At 32.2% G+C, this 20,680-nt stretch overlaps 1 protein-coding gene across 1 annotated transcript in view; it reads left to right on the forward strand.

The window, feature by feature from the left end:
• LOC148274973 (uncharacterized) overlaps positions 1–17,588 on the forward strand; it is a gene marked incomplete at its 5' end in the record, with an annotated part of 95,091 nt that extends 77,503 nt beyond the window's left edge. Inside the window, 6 exons of the mRNA XM_088236348.1 lie at positions 2,208–2,383; positions 4,335–4,538; positions 7,329–7,550; positions 8,198–8,440; positions 15,079–16,038; positions 16,141–17,588. Of these exons, the coding sequence (XP_088092474.1) occupies positions 2,208–2,383; positions 4,335–4,538; positions 7,329–7,550; positions 8,198–8,440; positions 15,079–16,038; positions 16,141–16,201 (1,866 nt within the window). The remainder of the gene's footprint in view (positions 1–2,207; positions 2,384–4,334; positions 4,539–7,328; positions 7,551–8,197; positions 8,441–15,078; positions 16,039–16,140) is intronic.
• Between the last annotated feature and the right edge of the window lie 3,092 nt (positions 17,589–20,680).

Here is a 20,680-nt window from a genome sequence, read left to right on the forward strand (position 1 = left end):
TATACAGTTGGTAAACCAAAACAGTATAAAAAAAATTATACTCGTATGTACATATTATTATAACATAGCGTTTTATGTAATAAGCACGCTAACATATTGGGTAAAAAATTCAATCATTATGGGCATACGAAAATTAAAAAGACGGAAAATTGTTTTAAAAAAGAACAAGTTGGTAAATCTTTAATCATGGGTTGGCGCCTAAAGCGAGATCCGCTGCATTTGATGTAAAATTCGGTGCCCGATGCGTCATTGTGTCTGGAAGAACATGTGATGATGATGATGAATATATAACCGAAATACTGCTGGTATTATTTTTAATTTTATTGTAATGTTCTCGTGCGGGTTTTGTGGCCGTAAGCTAAAGTATAAAGCAGAAGTAGCTACGTATTCTCGCGTTTCCCGCTTTATAACCCACGTTTATTTAGTAATTTTAGCAATTTGGTCGGGCAGAGCCAATTAAACCGGGTTATTACTTCTATTTCACACGCGAGGACCAAAGACGGTGTGGGTAATATGGTCTCTCTTAGCCTAGAATAAAATTGCAAAGCAAAAATATTTTTAAAAACTTAAAAAAATGATTAAAATTTATGACAGTTTCATACACAAAGAAGAAAAAAACCATTGAGCAATTACCTACCAAATGCGCTAATTTTCACAAGGGTATAATTATAGGTACTGGATATAGAGATGTCACATAGTATTTATATTCTTCATTTTATTATATAAATAAAACACGAGTGATACTTTAATCCACAAATTTGGAATATCCAGTGACCGGTTTCATCGCTTTCGCGACATCTTCGAGACTGGTATCTTTATTAAAAATTTATTAAAAGTTAAATGTATTTATACAGAACAGAGGTAAGGATACATAATTCAAAGTTATATGTAAGTAAATTAAATAAAGTTATTTTTATCTTAAGGATCATTATCAACAAATTTTCTTTGGGTTAACTAATGAATTGATATAATGCTATTTTAATGAGTTTAAGTATTTTATTTTATTTTTGGTGTCTCATCCTTCGTAAACTCATTAAAATACTTAAACTCGTTAAAATAGCATTATATCAACTCATTAGTTAACCCAAAGAAAATTTGTTGATAATGATCCTTAAGATAAAAATAACTTTATTTTAATATGTCATATTTGTATAACATACGTCTGAAGACGGCAGATAAAATTGGGCGCTTTTTTTTTTTTGGGTGGTCCTAGCTGCCGTAAGAAACGATTTACTAAAAAAGCAAAACGATAAAGACACGCCAACGGTAAATATCTAGAAATCATTGCTCTAGTGCCATAATCCAAGGTGAAAATACGGGTACACGTTTGTATGAAGAAAAGTGAGACCGCATTTCTTCGTTATGCTACTTCAACGATTTTCTATATTTTTGTCCTTCTACTTATATTATAGTATGTCTTTTTGTCTCAATCATATAATGAAATATATAGTTCTTTTGATTGCCCAATGGGCGTAAATAAAAATTATATATAAATAGGGCTATTCACAACCGAAACATGACTCAAGTAAAAATTGTTCATGGAGCTTAGTAATTCTTGTTTTCGATAGACCGTTTCTTCATCAGTGACTCAATCGTAAATAACTATCGACGTGCTAATAAACGACGTGATCACAATTTCTCATCGTGGTTGTTAACGTATTCGCGATCACAGTGGAACATCCGTGAACACCTAATATTAAATGTCAAAATATTAGCGTTTCGCGACGTACAATCCTGCTGCGCAATCACATATTTGAATTTCACCGGTGCAAATATGGAAAATATTCCAAAACTGCTATTTTTATTGTTTTATTTATTTATTTGTTATTTTTCATGCTATTCATTGCATTTAGCCGGCGGTTAGCAAGCTAAATGTCAAGAAAACCAGTCGCCATAGTAGTTGTAATTTAATTTACACTTTTTTGTATTAGATACTCCTTACTATTTTACAAATGAAAAATATTGTATTGTATTTTGTAGTAAATACCGATTTTTCGCCAGTGAACTGTATTTATTTACGAGGAAAACAAAAAACAAACCGATACGAGCGTTGATTTAGAGATTACACAAGCGTTGACTTTTGACCGCGATAACTTAAGCATGTTCATTGTGATCGCTCTAATGCTTAGCATATTTTTAAGCACGTCGATAGTTATTTGTGATTGAACTTCTGGACAGAATCAGTAAGTAGTGCGTCTCCCTTGCAGGTGGAGTTCCTGAAGGGCTGCCTGAGCCGCACGCGCGTCAAGGTATCGGTGGCGCTAGATGGGCTGCTGCAGCACGCGGAGACCTTCGCGGAGTACGATCCTCTGCTGGTGGCCGCCCAACCCTCCAACCCCTGGGTCACGGACGACCTCACCTACTGGCAGATCAACAGCTCGCTGTAACTATGAAGCTATTTACTTTTAACATACGAACTTGCCTACGAACAATTACAGTATTGCTTTAACACGGCAAAATGTTTTGCCGAATGATCCGAAGTGAGTTTTGATTCGCTTCAAGTAAAACAACAGTTTGTCATACTTAAATATTTGTAGTTTCCTAAAGTTTTACCTCGATAAACTATGTAAATCTTCCTCTTCTCCATCTATACCTTTTTAACTGTTCTGGTAGAAGAAAGCTGCTTCTATTGAGAGATTTATATCCAACTGTTATTAGGTCATTTAGAACAATAAAATTGTTGGCATTGCTATTGGTAGGCCTCGTGGGGTAATGGTCAGCGCGTTAGCCTGCCATGCAAGAGGTCTCGGGTTCGATTCCCGACATATTTGTTTTAAAGGGTGTTTTCACACTAAAATATTTCATAGTCCCTGGACTGGTACCTGAAGCGTAAGACTGATCATCTTACCTTCATGTAACAAAGATGATCAATATACCTGCGATTGGTGTACCAATGCAGTGCTCTATGCACCATTAGGTGTGGAAAGGGAATTAAAATGATGAGTTTTAATCGATTTTAGTTCGTTCGGAAGATTATTGTATTTTTTTATACATTTGAAGACAAAGGCGTTTTGACCATGACTTGTGTGGAATTGAGGGATTTTGATATTATTTTGCTATCTGAGTGACTTATTCATCTTAAATTCTTTCATTTTTTCTTCTTTGTAAATTCGTATAATGGAATTTACTTTATAAATAGTGCGTCATGTAAGAATTTCTCTATTGAATGTTGAGGGTTTTTTTGAAATTACCTTAATAATTGATATTTTCTATATGAACACCTCACTGAGATAACCCGTGTCGAGGCATTCATTTACATTATTTTAATATTATGGTCTAGTACATAATAAATAAATATAATTTAATAAATAACACTGTATGGATATAAACATCAAATATAAATAGCAGACATGCAACAATAATTCGGAGTTCAAATATACTAAATTCTCGTGATTCAAATCCAGAAGCAATTTTTAAACAAATAATTTAAATTGCTGCTTATTTTTTTTATTTTTTTTATTTATTTAAACGCCTTTCAGGCTTCTACATGTTTTTACATACATATATACAATTAAAGACAAACATGTATTTTACACAGAAGTAGCAAAAAAATATAAAAATGATTTTTAGAAGAAAAAGAAAAATATCAAAAATATCATTTTTACATATTTGTATAAAAGTGAAAAGAACAGAAGTGCATTTTTAAATATGAAGACAGACATACATTTTACACAAAAGAGGACCAAAAAATTAAAAATGAATTAAGAGAAAGAAAAAAATATAAATAAATAAATAAAAATCATTAAATGTTCGTAGAGAATATACGGGGATACATAATAATACATACATATATTGCAGTGGAGAACAGGAGTTAATTTGTTTATATATATATATATATAGTAAGTTATATCAAAATAATCTTAAAATTAGAAGGAGTTAGAAAAATACTAATTTATGATACAGATATAAGTCAATAAACAGTAAACAATTGAAATCAACATAGTTTTATTTAGGTATTACAATTTGAAGATAGTAAATTGATACACTGCCTTTTAAAATTCAAAAGTGTTATATTAAATATATCTACGTCATTTGCGTATTCATTTGCAAATGTATGAATTCTCCTTATTGGCGAGTGTGCACTGTAGTTTGTTGTAAATACATTTACATAGAATAATTTATTAAATCGGGCAACCCGGCCCGGAACTCGCAAGTTAATTAGTTGTAACAGTTCGGAACGATCAAATATTGAATTTAATATTTTAAATACAAATAACAATCATTCATATGGGCATATGCACCACAAATATCCTTAAAAATGCCCATTGGGCGTATATATAAATAAATAAACACCTGGGTCATTCCTCTATCACAGTTCTGTAATTTCACCTCAGGGTGGAGGTCCCAACCGAGAAGCGAGTGCGACGATGGGCGGTATCGATGGAGGAGCTGGTGTCTGACGCCACCGGCTTGCACGAGTTCACGGCCTATCTGCGTAAGGAGTACTCCCACGAGAACATCCGCTTCTGGATGGCAGCCAACGACCTTCGGAGGAGTGCGCAATCACAGATACAACGCAAAGTCAGCAAGATTTATGAGTGAGTATACCGTGACTTGATTTAATGCCAACGAGAAAGTTCAGTGCTACGGGAAATTGGATATATCATTTTTTTTATAAAAAATGTTTTCGCGGTAAAAATTAGAGCATTTAATTGTACTGAGAAGTTTCTCCAAAACGTTTTAAAAAATTGATAAAAATGGTTTTAATAAAAATTTACTATTTCGAACGTCACAGGTTCATGTGAGTGAAAACGGGTTTACAATAATCAACCCATGTTAGTGAAGCAACCGGCAGCAGATTTTTGATTTTCGGGGTAGCCATGTTTTTCGACATTTAGGGTGTTTTGACGTTTAGCGAGTAAAAGTAGTTTGTTTTTACAATGAAGAACTTCAGCCCTGCTGGAAATTGGATACAAAAATATTTTTCTTGCGCGCAATAAAAAATAGAGCATTAAATTGTGCTACAATGTTTCTGGAAATGTAGGAAAACAATGATAAAAAATATTTTATCAAAAACGAACTACTTTAAACGACGTCACTAGTTCATATGAATTAACCGATGATAAAAGAACTGTAAGAGATATCCGGTTTACTTTCCGTGAACGGAACTATCGGCAGAACTGACCGAGAATAAGCGGAAGAAAATATCTGACGACACTTGTGGAGTCATTTCAGAAATACAAAACTTCAAAGAATCATAGCGCTGATAAAACGATATGTATTTTTTTATTTTTTTATTAGGCTTGGGTTAATAGTATATAGTATACAAATAAGAAAATATTTTTAAAAACACAGAACTTCCTCATTATACGGGGTCTTACTTTTGTCAGAAAATATTACCGAGTTGAACTCGTGTCCGTTGCGGGCGATGTACGATAATTTCGTAATTTCGATGTTTTGGTGGGGATTTTCAAAATAACAATACTTTAATAAAATCATAGCTATAGTAATACTACTTCACATACCACTGATTTTCTCAAACTGAATGGTTTGGATAGGTATGAAAAAATTGCCTTAAGGCAATATGCCCCTATGCATATATATGTAAACTGTATTTATTTATGCATATTTTTTCCATTTTAAAATAAAATTAATAATAAAAATAATGTGACCTCACTGGGGTTACCCGTGACGAGCACACTTAACAATATACTTTTTTTTATTAATATTTTTGCATTGAGAATAAACAAAGAAGACTAACTTAATAAACAGAGATAATTAACAAAATGTCCAGACAATTTAAACACTACATATATATGTTTATAATTAATTTATGTACATCTATATTATTTATATTACAAAACGCACAATGAAAGAACAAAAACATAACATAAGCCATACACTTGTGGAGCAGTTGATTCACTATTGGTTTGGACAAATGAGAAAGTGTTTAAATAAAAAAATAATACGATACACATTTTTTTTTAATTGTCTTACGTTGATAGTCTATTGATAAGTCTCTTAAGCTAGTGAAGCTTTTGTCAAAAACATTTACTATATTTTATGGAACATTTAATTTTTTCCTTGGCATTTACTACCCATTAGTGTGCATGCGACGTCTAATTAGTTCCACCGAGTTTATATTACTTTTTTACAGCCCATGACAATTTTCTTGAATAATAGAAGACGAAAGTCTTCAGTAAATATTTTAATAACATCTCTTGAAATTAATAATAGTTTTTAGGTTTTGAATGGATTAAAATAAATACAAAAAGTAAATTTTGGAGTACCACAAAGATCTATTTTGGATCTACTATAATATATTTGATTGACAAATGACTTATCCCTGTACAATTTTAAAGGAAAAATTATTATGTATGCCGACGACATTGGACTATTCTATAAAAATCAAACAGACGTATTAACAAACAATGACATAAACGAAGACCTAATTATGTTGACTAAAAGGACAAACACAAACTTACTTACACTCAATGAAAAAAAAAGCAATATTATTCATTTTTAATCTAGAAAAAAATTTCATAAAGTAGATGCTTACATAAATAATGAAAGACTAACTGAAATTGAACATTTTAAATACTTAGGACTAACAATAGACAGACAATTGACATGGAAAATTTATATCAACAGTTTAATTAACAAAGTGGCGACATTATCGAGTGTTTTTTTTTTTAATCAAAAACTTTGTTCCAAAAACGGAAAAAAAAACTTATGTATGAAGCTTGCGTAAAAACTAAAATATATTATATGCAACTATTATGGGGAACAGGAAATCAAAACGACATAAACAGACTACAAATACAGCAAAATAAAATATTAAAGTTAGTATATGACCTCCCTATCTAGCAGCAACTAAAGAACTCTTTAAACAAACTAAGCAATTAAATGTAACTGAACTTTTTAACTAGAATCCTTAAATTTATTCATAAATTAGCCACTGATGTGCCGCACATTAGACAGAGAACCAAAACTTGAAAAAAATTGTAGTAACCATGGAAACAATACGAGAATATCAGAAAAATATCATACACAACCTTCTAAAACGACACAAGGACAATCGAGACTAATAAGCCAGGGACTGGAATTATACAATAAAATACCAGACAAAACTAAACAAAAGACCCAGACAACCTTTCCAAAAGGTGTTAAAAATATAATCATTAACAGTAGAATATGAATTTTAAAAAGTAAAAATATTTTGTTAAATGTTTGTAACCCGTAAAGGTTTATCAATAAAATTTAAAATAATAAAATTCTTATCGTATGCCTTTTTCACAAATTTCCAACAGGACAAACCTTGTTGTCTTGTTTGCCATTGCTACTTTGGTTTAAAAAACATGATTATCACGGAATAAATTGTTTTCTAGGGAATTTCTTGCTGCGGGAGCGCCTTGCGAAATCAACATTGACGGCAAGACCCAGGAACGAGTGCAGCATGAGTTGAAGAATCCTTCACGATTTACATTTGATGCTGCCGCCGACCATGTTTACGCTCTCTTGCTGAAGAAAGATTGCTACCCTCGTTTCATCCGCTCAGAACACTATAAAGCACTCATAGCAGCTGGCAAGCAACCTCTTCAGAAAAAAAGGTACAGAGATAAGGCTGACGACTGTATTCCGAATTCTACTTGCATAATATCTCATGTCTGCTCCCTTTCTGGAGGATGAATCTGTAAGATTCCGTAGTGATTGGTGATTAACTCATTTTTGATATCCCTAAATCAAAAATGACTAACCAGACTGTGTTGACGGAATTGTGACTATTAAAAGGGCCTTCCAAAGTCCCAAGATCGTCGGGTTAGTACCTACTTAGAAATCAGTCAAGAGGATTTTATAATACATCTTACTTGAATGGGAAGATCTAGCCGACTTCAGAAGTTATTAGGCAGCTAGTCAACCTATCTCAAACCTCAGGCCGCGGGAGCGTACCTCTAAATACCTCTGATTTTAGCATCTTACCTACAAACCAACCCGGTAATGTCACAAGAGACGCGTTGTCGTCCTGTAGGTAGTGTCTCGAACTCCGGAGCAGGAGGTCCGAGGTTCGAACCTCGCCCTTGTTTCCCATTTTCTTACACTGTTATTCATGACTAAAACAAAATGTTCACAAAATTTAAACACTTGGGTATTTATTATTTAATACGAACGCAAATATTTATTTTTTAAAAAAGCAATGAAATAATATCAATAGTTTTGTTATTTCTTATTTATCAATTCAATTATTTATGTGTCCCAGATTCTTCGGTTTCGGTGGCCCCGCCAAGAAAAAGTCGTCGACCACCGCCCCTCCCGTGGCTGCCCTACTGCAGCATGGCTCCGGGCACCCCGCGGGCGGACCCCCGCTGGGGCGGCGCCGCGGCAGCGACCGCTCGCTGTCGGGCTCCGCCCACGAGCTGGCCGTGTCCGGCGTGCGGGACGCTCACCACCAGAAAGTGCCGCACTCCCACAGCCAGTCCAACCTCAGCGACATACCCTATAGGTATCGTATGCCAATGAAGAAAACTTTATTAACCTAGAGTTCCACCAAACAGAGAATGCGTTTGACCTTGGATGGTTTGGTCTTGGATGGGTTTGTCCTCAGATGATTTGGCCTTTAAAAAAATAACCTTGGATGATTTAGCCAACGATGGGTTTGACCTCGGATGATTTGGCCTTTGAAAATTTTGACCTTAGAAGATTTGGCCTCGGATAGGTTTGACCTCAAAGGGATTTGTTCCAAAATGATTTAGCCTTGGATGTCTAACCTCAGATGGTTCAGCTTTTGAAATTGTTTATCTTGGATGATTTGGTACTAAGATATTTAAAAAAAAAAAACTTTTAGTGTTTCACATTAAACATTTAGGATATGAGTGGGATTGACCTGATTAGGTTTTTAAATTTATTTGATTAAACCTTTTTTATAACCTGTATGTATGAAAACTATCCAGATCTGACAGTTAATTACAATTATCCAGGTTTTCTCGAATAACTCTTAATTGTATGTATGTAATTATGTTTAGCTAGGGATAGTATTCTGAACGGTATTAGCGCGCGAAGAGATCGCTTTGTTAGCGTGTATTTAGTACGTAAATATGCGTTAAAAATGGGTTCTCTGTGCGGGCTTTTGCTTTCAGAATAACTACCCAGGTGCAGATAAGAATAATAATTATATAAGGTGATTAATTGAATTTATGATAGTCTATAAATATTACATAATGTGATTTACATTATACATGGTCAATGGCATTCTCATGTTTGCTTAAAATAATTTTAATTTTCGCAACATCAATAGCAATTTTGTATAAAACAATTTTTGGGGTAACATTCCTTCGGATAAAAAACATAAGTATTATTTATAAAATGTATCGATATTTAAGCACAATCCTAAAGTTATGATCAGTATCAACAATAAAAAAGTAGTTGGTGAATATTATAATTTAATAAAAAGGTTACATTATAATTTAATAAAAAGGTTACATTTTTTTCATGAAAACAATTCTTGAAGTACTATCTAAAATTATTTTTTTTTAATCTCAGAGAGGCATAACAAACCACTGTAGGTTAATTGAGTTTCACTTTTTCTATTGGATTATACATTTTTAGTGATAAATTTTAAATAAAATATTATTTTTTTAAATAATGGTTTGTTTGTCTCTTTGGTTATATATTTTATATAATTTTGAAATCTACAAATGAATTAATGTTTTCACATTTCACTGAATACACTATGTAGCTAGTTACTTAGTTAATTTAGACATTATTTTATAAGCAATACACATTGTATAATTAGAAAAATACAAAACTGCTTATATGCTTATTAATTTAGACAAGAAACAATAATTAAAAAAAAGTTTATTAGAAAAAACATAAACTAACCAAATTAATTTTAAGGAAAATTAAAAGCATGGCTTTCTTTAAACTATAAGTAAAATTATATCACTTCTCCCACAATTCACATGAACACTAAAAATAATATTACAAACCTAATGTAACAATCCAAAACCTCGTGGAACTTAAGCGAGTAGGTTTTCACGGTCTCTGTTATCAATACGTATTTTTTTTAGGTTATCCCGTGTAAGTGAAATGTTTCAGCCTCCATCGCAGGAGACATCTTCACGGACTGTGTATTTTGTAGAAAAAATGTATTTTAAATGTTTATATACTAGTAATTTGTACGGTGTCGCATTAGGTACTTGTAATTTGTACCGTGTGCCCCCCGGAAACTGAAATAGTTGACAAACTTAGCTGTCAAGGACGTGATAAAGTGTACATTGGACAAACAGGGCGCACAACAAAGAAAGGAATCGATGAAGATAAAACAGCGTGCAAACTTGGGCACCTTAAAAAATCTGCAAGAGCAGAACACTATATAGACACGTGACATTTTTTCGCCTTAGAACCAAAGATTACAGTGCACACTATAATAAAACAGGCAACTGAAATACACAAACACCCAAATGACATAAACAGAGACGATGGGCTAAAATTAAACTCAACATGGTTCCCGGCACTACACACTACAAAAATGACACGGAGTGTGCCTACTGCCGACTGCGACACGGTACAAATTACTAGGACATAAACGGATAATTTTTTTCAACCAAACTTTCAGTTTATCCTGAAGATGGTAGTCGAAATGTCGGAACGAATCGAACTTACACGAAATCACTTACACGGAATCACCCAAAAAAGACACGTATTTCCCATAGAGCTTGTTCACAATTACAGGGCTGGGTTAATTAATTCTGTTTTCTATTATACACTTCCATATACAGTAAGTGTACTCGTATGTAGCAAATGGACATATTATATTATGTGTCCGAGCGGATGAACAATGCAGTTCTGTATGTGAAATAAAACCAGAACCATGGATGAGTGTTACGGACTGAACTGCTACATTCATGTAAAAATAAATCGAGAGAAGGTTTTGGGTTCGATTCCTTGAAAAGTCCATTTTTTATTTAAGTGTAAGACAAATCACGAGTAACAAAAATGATCAAGACAAGCTGCAATTTGATCACCAATGCAGAGAGCCTTAAGCAATTTTGGGAGCAGATAAGGAAATGATGATAATTTTTGTTTTTAGATTATCTCTACTCACCAAACTATTTTATCTTATCATTTTGTCATCTGATTTCAACAAGCTATTTTCGTTTGGCAAAATTCTAAATAATTTAACTAAGAATAAGATAGACTCTTTTTGTCAAGACACAATGACAATATACCTATACCAAACATCAAACAGCTTCAAGTACTCCATAACAACTGCTCGGAATAAATTATTACCGCTTGACATATTCCAAAGTGATTTTTTGTTTGTAGAAAATTGCCGATAGTTAATATATAAGTGGGTTTATCGCTGGTCCAGGGAATATTTTCACTGTTGAAGGAGATATAAGTTTAAAACCGGCCCTGTGACAATCACGTCCCAACTTTGTTTGATAAGAACACTCTTTACAGTCACACAAGTAATGTCGACCCTGCTGACAGGAGGCATTTCTCACAAATATTATGCAATAATTCTGTAACTTACACTGCAAGTAGTGCGTAGTGATATTAGTAAAATTACACTTTTCAGGGGTGATCTTCCGTGCCAATCCAAACTGAATCTTGTCGCTGCTGACCCGAGTTTGTAAGTTCTCAAGACGTGCTGATATTGCAAGACACCTTGTATTTTCAACTTTATAGCGTAATATGAAATCCTCGACACTTGTTTGTATGTTTCCCTGTATATGAGCTTGAAAACTTTTGACTGTTATTTTCATGTTATCAGTATAGCACCAAATGAGTCTTATTCCAGAGATATAAACCTTGCATCCAGCACTACTTGACATTTTGTCAGTCATATAGCACATACGTATATTATCAGCAATAATTATGTTAACTCTACCTCATTTTCATATTGAATTTACTTTGCTGCAATATTCCCGAGAATTTTGAGCCATTTAGAAACTCATTATTACTGTTCAATTAAAATCGCATACTTTACCACATCTTGACAATATTTTAAATGAATAGTATTACACGTAAGGTACACGTGTTACAATAGCAGGGACTAAGCATTATTAAGACCTACTTAATTACATGACTCCTTTAGACTGTAAATTTGAACTGGATTGGTTTTCTTTTCTTTATATTTTTAGTATACTTGTGTCAATGAGGAAATTCAGCAGTTTTAAAAAATATATATTTGTGTTAATAGACTATTAAACCAAGCCAAAAATTTTCTTTAATATTTGTGTATCGTATTATGAGCGTTATGGTTTTTTAAAGTTTTGTATTTTTGAAATTACTCCGCGTGTGACGTCTAAAGTTCTCTCCGCTTCTTCTCGGTCAGTTCTGCTGATTGGTCCGTTGGTGGTAAGTAAACCGGAAATCTTACACAACTCTATTATAATTGGTCGATTCATATGAACCAGTGACGTCGTTCAAATTAATGAGTTTTTATTAAAATATTTTTAATATTTTTTTTATCTCTAACTTTTACGGCGCGTAAGAAAACATTTTTTGTATCCAATTTCCCATAGGGCTGAAGTTCCTCATTTGAATAGCTCATTCCATAATAATATTAAATAATTCAAGTTGAAAAACGTTCACTATTAATGAAAACCGCCATCTCAGAGGTCATGCATTTTTTAAAATTTTATTTTTTATTTTTTGTTTTTTTACAATAAACATAAGTGATAAAACAGAGTATACAAAAAATAAAGCATAATTACATAGCAATGAAATACATATTAATAGTTAACATAGTAAACAAAAAAATCCCACAAAGGCATGGCCTGTTCGTGGATATACAAGAAAATGTCAATGAATTTTTGCTCCTATAATAAATAATGGACAGTTATAATTTTTGTGTAACATAAGAAAGAAAATGTAAAATATTCTGTTAAAGATTAAATGGCATTTTTTTATAGTAATTAAAAAAGGAAATAAAAAATATTTTTAAAAAAACGCAAAAATATTCCTTATTATTAAAGGGCAACAAAATAAATCATAGAAAACAAGAATTCATATCTTTAGTTTGAATCCAGGATAGTGCAACTCCTGAAACTTAATACTACCTCTTTCTCATCCATCCCCAGGAAGAACTTCCTGACAAACCGAGTTGTGGAGAAATGGAATGGCCTTCCCGAGAAAGTGATTGGTGCTAGTTTAGTTAAAGTGTTCAAAAACCGCCTAGATGCACACATCAATTTATAATGTTTAATAACCATGTACACTTGATATACACGCATCAGCTTAACAGCTGCCAGTGTATTATTAACGATAATAATTATTCATTTTTAAACCTTAAAAATTACCATTAATAGTTCATTTTTAATAGACTCGTTTTGTAAAGACCGTGGTAATCATAAGCCCTTGATTTGAAGATAACTATTTACATGATATCTTTAAACAATCCAGGACATAGAAAAACTACGTTTTGCTAATACAAAATATTTAAAAGTATCCATAATATGGGGTCAAATTTTGGACACTTTGTGACTTCTTCATTATTAATCCCCACATATAAAATAATAATAAATATTGTAATATAACAAATGTCTGATACACTAGTGTGAAAAATAGTTTTCATTTTATTGTAAATATTTTTTAATGCGTTCCAACATATTGCATTGCTAATAAATATGCAAATAATAAATAACTGTCTCTTGAATACTCCAGCAAAATTATAATAATAAGTATATTTTTTAATGTCTCTGGAATACGACACACTTTCATGCAAATTTATCCAATCCAATATTACCGTAGTAATAAATCCCTTTTTTACTTTTATTCTAGACTTTTTTGTATATTTACAAGCAATGTGAAATATGAATATTATGTATGTGTTTCACCAAGTGTGCTATTGATGTTGTACCCACCACCAACTCGTTTCAAGATTGATGTTTTTATGATTTAATTGTTTAAAATATCTCTATGAAATCTCTTTGAATGACGAATTCTGTTTGAAACCGCTATTATAATAATTATTATTTATAGTATTGTTAGAGTGGCCACAGCTCGGTATAAATAATGGTATTATAATGGTATATCCTTTGTTTTAATTTTAAAGTTCAATAAAAAAAGCTTTCAGATTAAAAAATAATTTAAATAGATTGTACATAATTTTAAATACCTAAAATGCTACCAGTTTGTTTACTTTCACGTCTGCTCTTTGCATATATTGTACTAATATTAATCAATAATATTTTTAAGAAAAATAATAAACTATAAGGTTTTAAATTTATAATCTTAGTACGTTTTGATTGGACACAAGAAAATCCGCAGAATTCATTTATAAATCAAGAACGGAAAAATTACGTACACTACATTTTAAAGGAATATAACAAAAATAATATGTTCAATTCGGTTCAGAAGCATGTGCAAATTATCAACAGGTTATGTGGTATCATAATAAGGAATATATTTTTATTTTGTTAGTTTTGTTATAATTAAAAACTTTCCATACAAATAAACCACTGCTTCAGGGTCAAGTTTGTATTAAATATCTCCTACCTACCTACCTTATAATAAATTGTATTTTATAGCATTTTATATATTTATTTAAAGATAAAAACCTTTATCCTTGAAAAATATTTTTAATGTAACTAAAGCACTTTTAATATAAATGTCGATCTTTGTTTGTTTGGCTTGTGCATGCATTTTCAATACATTTGTCGAAAACCTCAGTAAAAATTATTAATAAACGTATAAAATACGGGTTGAATAATCCGCACTTCTTCAGTAATCTGAAGCATATAAAAATTACAAACATATTTCTATTTTGTGATACCATTTTCAGGATCAATTACAAAACAGTTTTTTAAAAGTTTTACAGTAGATCAGAAGAATATAGATAATACCTTCATTACCCATAAACAAACAAATAAAAAAATATTTCATAAAACAATCTTTGACACGCGATATTTTTTAAGTAATTTATAATTGATTCAATGAATTATAATTTGAAAACAAATTCATTTAACCATACTATTCTAAAGAAAACTATAAGCATATTTTATTTAAATCATTAAAACAATTTAAAATGTCAACTTTTTCTAAATATTATAAAGTAGACTTTAAAGTACTTTTTGAAAAAATGTTTACATTCATAATATGACATGTTCTAAATAGTGATTTGGTGATCACCAGGGTGGAGGTCAGCAGCAGCGGCGGCGAAGAGGGTTCGAGCGGCGGGGGCGGGGGCGGGGGAGCCGTGTGCCCCTGGGAGGGAGGCCCGGAGCGCCTGGAGCCCACCGCACGCTCCCGGAACAACTCGGCACTGGACTCTTGCTCCTCATCCTCGGACATTAGCGTAGCCGTGGCGGACGTGTCGGAGCGCCTGCGTCTGCAACAACCGGCTGGGCCCCCCGCGCGCCGCTTGTCCGCCTTCGAGCCCCGCCGTGGCCCCACGGCGGCCCCCGGCTTGAGGGACGACTTCCCCCACCGCTCCTTCGACTCCTCCACGGCACCCTCCCCCTTCGCTAGAGACCGCGACGACATCCCCGATGAAGCCAAGTTCAAAAAGGGCCCCGGCCTGCTGAAATCCTACTCTGTCTCTTCCGCCGCTACTACCATCGCCCCCGTGATCAGCGTCAGCTCTGTATCGGACGACGTCCCGTCCGAGAGCGAGTGCGACCGAGCTAGGTCTCCCTTCCCGGAGGACCCGAACCCCTCGGAAGGCACCACGGATTCGGCTTCTACCATAGGACTGATGTCTACTCTGTCCCTCGCTTCTTCCCCCCTGACTCCGTCGGCCCCCCTCCCGGCCACTCTGCCCACCCTACTGGATGTAGAAGAGAAATCGTTCAAAGAGGATATTGAAGAAATTACAATTGTCCAAAGCCTCGTTCCCGATTCCTGCGAGATGAGCGGCGATGCGCAGAAAAACTTTTCGGTCGCAGTGGCACCGTTAGCGGAGTCGGAAGATGCAGCCGAGGAGGATGACACGGAGACTGCTGATCCCACTCTGGGAGCCCTCAAGAAAGCTCCGCAAGAAGCCCCTGTAAGTATCACTTCGGGGGGGGGCGCAGATACACCTGCTCCCGCGGACCCCACACAGACGCCTCGTAAGGATGATAAAGGGAATGACATATGTCCCTGGGAAGATGAGTGAGTACTCCAAAGTATTTTTTGAATTACAATGATAATTAAAAATGCAATTGTTTACTATTGTCAAAAATAAATGTATTAATTAAAACTAAATTCTTTCAGAGAAACCTGTAAAATGGATACACCGTTTGTGAAGACCTATGCTACTCTTGGATACTTATAATTTTCAGCCATTAAAATGAGGAATTTAAACAATTTCAGAAATTTTACAAAGCTAATCTTTTAGCTTGATTTGTTTAGGTAAACATATTTTGTATATCTTACAGAGAATTGTAACATATTCATGTCATTATACCCCTGCACTCATTTGTATACTAATTTTCTATTTGCGAAAATGTTGATTGGAAATGGTAATTTATGGTGAATACGCTATTACATATAAATCTATTATATTTCTCTCTACCACTTGAAGGTCGAGTCGAAAGAAAGGAGATGAAATTCATTCACAAATAGAAAAACAGAGAAGTCGCCAATTTAAAACTCAAAGTACATTTTTTACCACTTTGCTACTGCATTTTACCATATGTATTTTCAAACAAAAGTGAAATAAGTGGGTACCATCTAAGCTGTCCCCGTGGGCATATTTTACAATCGTATGTTTATTCATTTATGAAAAGAAGGCCGCGTGCAGGTGATGGTGACCGACGACTTGTCCTCGAGAGATTGAGGTCGTGAACTGAGCCCTTCACTCTTTCCCTCACTCAGTTGACAGTTCTTGGCACCATCCTAACCTCACTAGCACACATGGCTTTTCTCCACAATTATGCATATGCCATTTTTTAAATTCCTTTCAATGCTTATGTTCTACGTCTGTTAGTTTTGTTCTAATAACCAGATGACATAATTTGTCGTAACCACGAAAAAACCTCTTAAGTTTGTCGATATAAGTGCGCACTTAATGAAAGGTTAATTCAAACTGAAACAGGTAATTTCTTTAGTTTTTCGACTTTGCTAAGCATTGAAAGGATATTTCGTACTTTAAATATGCTTACTGTACTAAAATATGTGTTAAAATAGTATAAATTACTACTAAATGGCATAATTTAGCCCAATATATATTAATGTTATATGTTTAAGAAGGATACCTTATTAAGATTGTCAATGTCAAGAGTATATGAATGTTACATTTAAACATTAAATGGCTATTTGTTTGTGCTTGTAATCTGTATTGCTTACAGTGTTAGAAATAATTTTACGGGAAATAGAATTTTATAGAAACTCGCAGCAGTATGGTTTCCTATCAGGTGGAGTTATACTCCTTAGTCATACATATGTGTATCGTAAGAAACATACGTCTCATAAAGGTAGATTAAAGTATTCCTTGCCATTTGGTGAATAAAATTTTTAACAAAACAATAATTTTCTCATTAAAAGATCACATTTGTTTTACATCTACATTTTCTTCTTTGAATTATTGAATAAATTGTATTTAAAGTTATGCACCTTTATGCCCTTTCTTTAAAGGGGAAATTTTATTCCATATATTTGAATATAAGGTATTTATGTGCACATAAAAATAACAAAAAAAAAGATAAAAATTATAAAAAAAACATATATGTTTCTTTATGTAAACGTGTTGTTATAATATTGTAATCGTGTTTTAGATAAAAATTAAACATTGGTGTTCCAAAAAATGTAGGTAACCATTTATATTGAAAATAAGGTATTTTAAATTTTTAAATGAGTAAATTAAATATAAATTTAAATATTTTTTGAAATTTGGCAATGCATTATTGTGGTATGATAGATATTTTAAGTACTATACCTAATAATACTACATTGTATTTATATATATATTTATGTATTTTTCTTATTCAAATAAAATATCAAGCGAGTGGTAAAAAGGCAGAAAAAACGTAATGAGATTTTTTTTTAATACTTGCTTGCAAACAGTCAAAATATAATACCTTAAGATGAGACTTTAATTTGAAGTATCTCACTTTATTGAACCATATCCAAAAAACTAAAGCCATGCAAAAATAAGTATTTATAAAATAATCTTTGCTGGAAGAGATTCTGAGAAAGAATTTATATGATAAAAGCAGCCTGATTTTTGCAATTTTGAACTTGGCCACATTTTCGAAATATTGATACCAATAATTTATTTTTTATGGTATTCCCTTGTCATTCCATACAAATTTATATTTTCATGTAAGTTTGTACCAATCATTTAATTATGATGAACTTATCCTAAAAAAGATTTTATAGTTGGAAAAAAAACTTACATTTTTTTTTAATGTAAAAAAATATGAGTTTCTATAGCAGTGTGCAAATTAAAAACAACAACTTCCTGTGTCTCTTGAAATGTAAGAAATTTTGAATTTAATACACAAATGAGATGCATACGCACCAATTATTATTATTTGATCGCTGATTTAGATTGTTGTAATAATGTCAATTTAGATTAAAAGATCTGTGTAGAAGGTTTCTTACGTGGAAAGTGAAAAATAATGACATGAATATGATGGTTTAATGGTTTTACATTGTAATATGTGATTTATTCAATCACCAAAATGGTGACAATCTTGTCATTTTATCAAATTCTGACTTTGTATAAAAGGATATAATACACCTATCCTAAAATAATAAAATATGTAAACAGCTTATGCATTTAGCACTTAATCATAATAAGCATAGTTGTGTGTCTTATGAAACAAATAAATATCCATTTGAATGGCTAGGAAATTATTGTGATACAATTAATGTACGTACACTTACTAATCCATTAGGGGTCACCAACGAACTTATCATAGTATCTCGATTGATGTGTCTGAATTACTTATAGATATAGATAAAAGGTAAGATTTTAAATATCTTTATAACATTCTATATTGATTGAAGTGTGAGAATTACATCCTGGCTAAGTAAAAGGTTCGTTTAAAAAATGACAAAGAAAAAAGGATAAGGTATTTCCCCAGTTATACACTCCTTAATATTTAATCCCTTCCTATTTGAATAAATGTTTTAATAATATATCTTTCATAATTTATACTGTTTTCCTGATATTTTACTAAAATCAAATATTTTGCAGAGCACTTTACTATTAATGAAATGACTGTTACACTGAGTAGTGCATTGCATAGTCATGTGTTATAGAATATTTGATAAGTGCATAAGTGCATTCATGTTGTTTCTTATAAAATGGCATTTTGCTGATGATTTGGTAAACATATTGCCATAATATAGAAAACGAACCGTGTTTGTAAATAAAAATAGTTACATAATTGTATGCAATGTTGCATTTCACAGTAGATAACAAAAATGTGCGATTAGTTAGAAATATAATCTAAAGAGCGTACTGAATTTTTTAGACAGAATGTATGATGGTCTTGTGGGAAACAGAAAAATAATTATTTGTTCATTTAAACATATTTTATTTCCATCGGATAGCGACTAATGTCATCATTTTTAATTTTTTTTTAAGTTTTTATAATTCTATATTTTTAAACAATACGCAACTGAAACTAAAACTAATCTATACCGTGATTCCTTTTTAAAAATATTTCTAGTCAACTTTGTAAAAGGGTATTTTTTGTTATGGTATTTGTTCTCATTATTATTATTATGTGTAGTTTATTTACATGATGTATGTTTATACAAATAATTATGTATCTATACAGGGTTTATTGGGGAGGGAGAACTACCCAATATTGGAGAGTTTATCTTAATGAATAACTCAAAATGTTAGACAATATATAAGATGGTAGAACACAAAAGGGTATGGATGTTTAAAATAGCTAAAATATACGTACAAACAATTTGAAGTACAATAATAACTACCTACCTGTGGATTCGAATAAAATATAAAAGCTTGAAATTATGATGTGCTCTGGAACTCCCATTTTCTCTGAAAGGCCCTGTATATTTATCACATTTAAAAATATTATTACAAGATTACTATTATTACAGCCTTCTTTTATATTATTATTGTTTTTTTTATTTTATCATTTACTTTAAAAGGCATTTAGTTAGTCCATTCAAACCGTTTTTATAAAATCAATTAATAAAAACATTACACGATCAAACTGCAAATTCATACACATTTTATTACCATTGTTAATGTCAATATTCATAGTGAGTTATGAAAATGATGCGATGAACTAAACTTTTTAATTATATTTATAGAGGAAATAATATTTATGGACTTGTAATATGATACCAAGGCCATCCAGAATGACAATTACAAACGTTAAATTGTTTCGATAAAGGTTCTTCCGAGGGTTGTTACTAGTAGGCAAGCTTTAACAATAATGTGTTGTGGCTTAATTAATAAAGGTATTATAAGGTACTCTTATTTATCATTTTGGAATTCCTAATGGAATCTTTTAGTAGGTACACATTCGAAAATGGATTTCATACCTTTGTTAAGACAATGTTGAGACTTGTTCTATACTTAACGTAATGCAGGGCATTTTTTTCATTTACTATAAAATAGTAAACTCTTATATTATGTTATTGAAAGTTGTTTGAATGAAAAACAGAGATTGGTGAAATATGAAATACATTTTTTAATTTGTGAATTCTATTTAGGTATTGTAAAAATATTGCGGGATACATATTACTTTTATAAAATAGTTATATAAATGAGAGTGTTATTTTATTAGCTATCTATGACATGAAAAATGGAAACAGAGTGATTTAT

The sequence above is a fragment of the Micrasema longulum genome, unplaced genomic scaffold, assembly GCF_059751315.1.
Source record: "Micrasema longulum isolate JH-2025_06_02 unplaced genomic scaffold, ASM5975131v1 h1tg001538l, whole genome shotgun sequence".
Lineage (NCBI taxonomy): Eukaryota > Metazoa > Arthropoda > Insecta > Trichoptera > Brachycentridae > Micrasema > Micrasema longulum.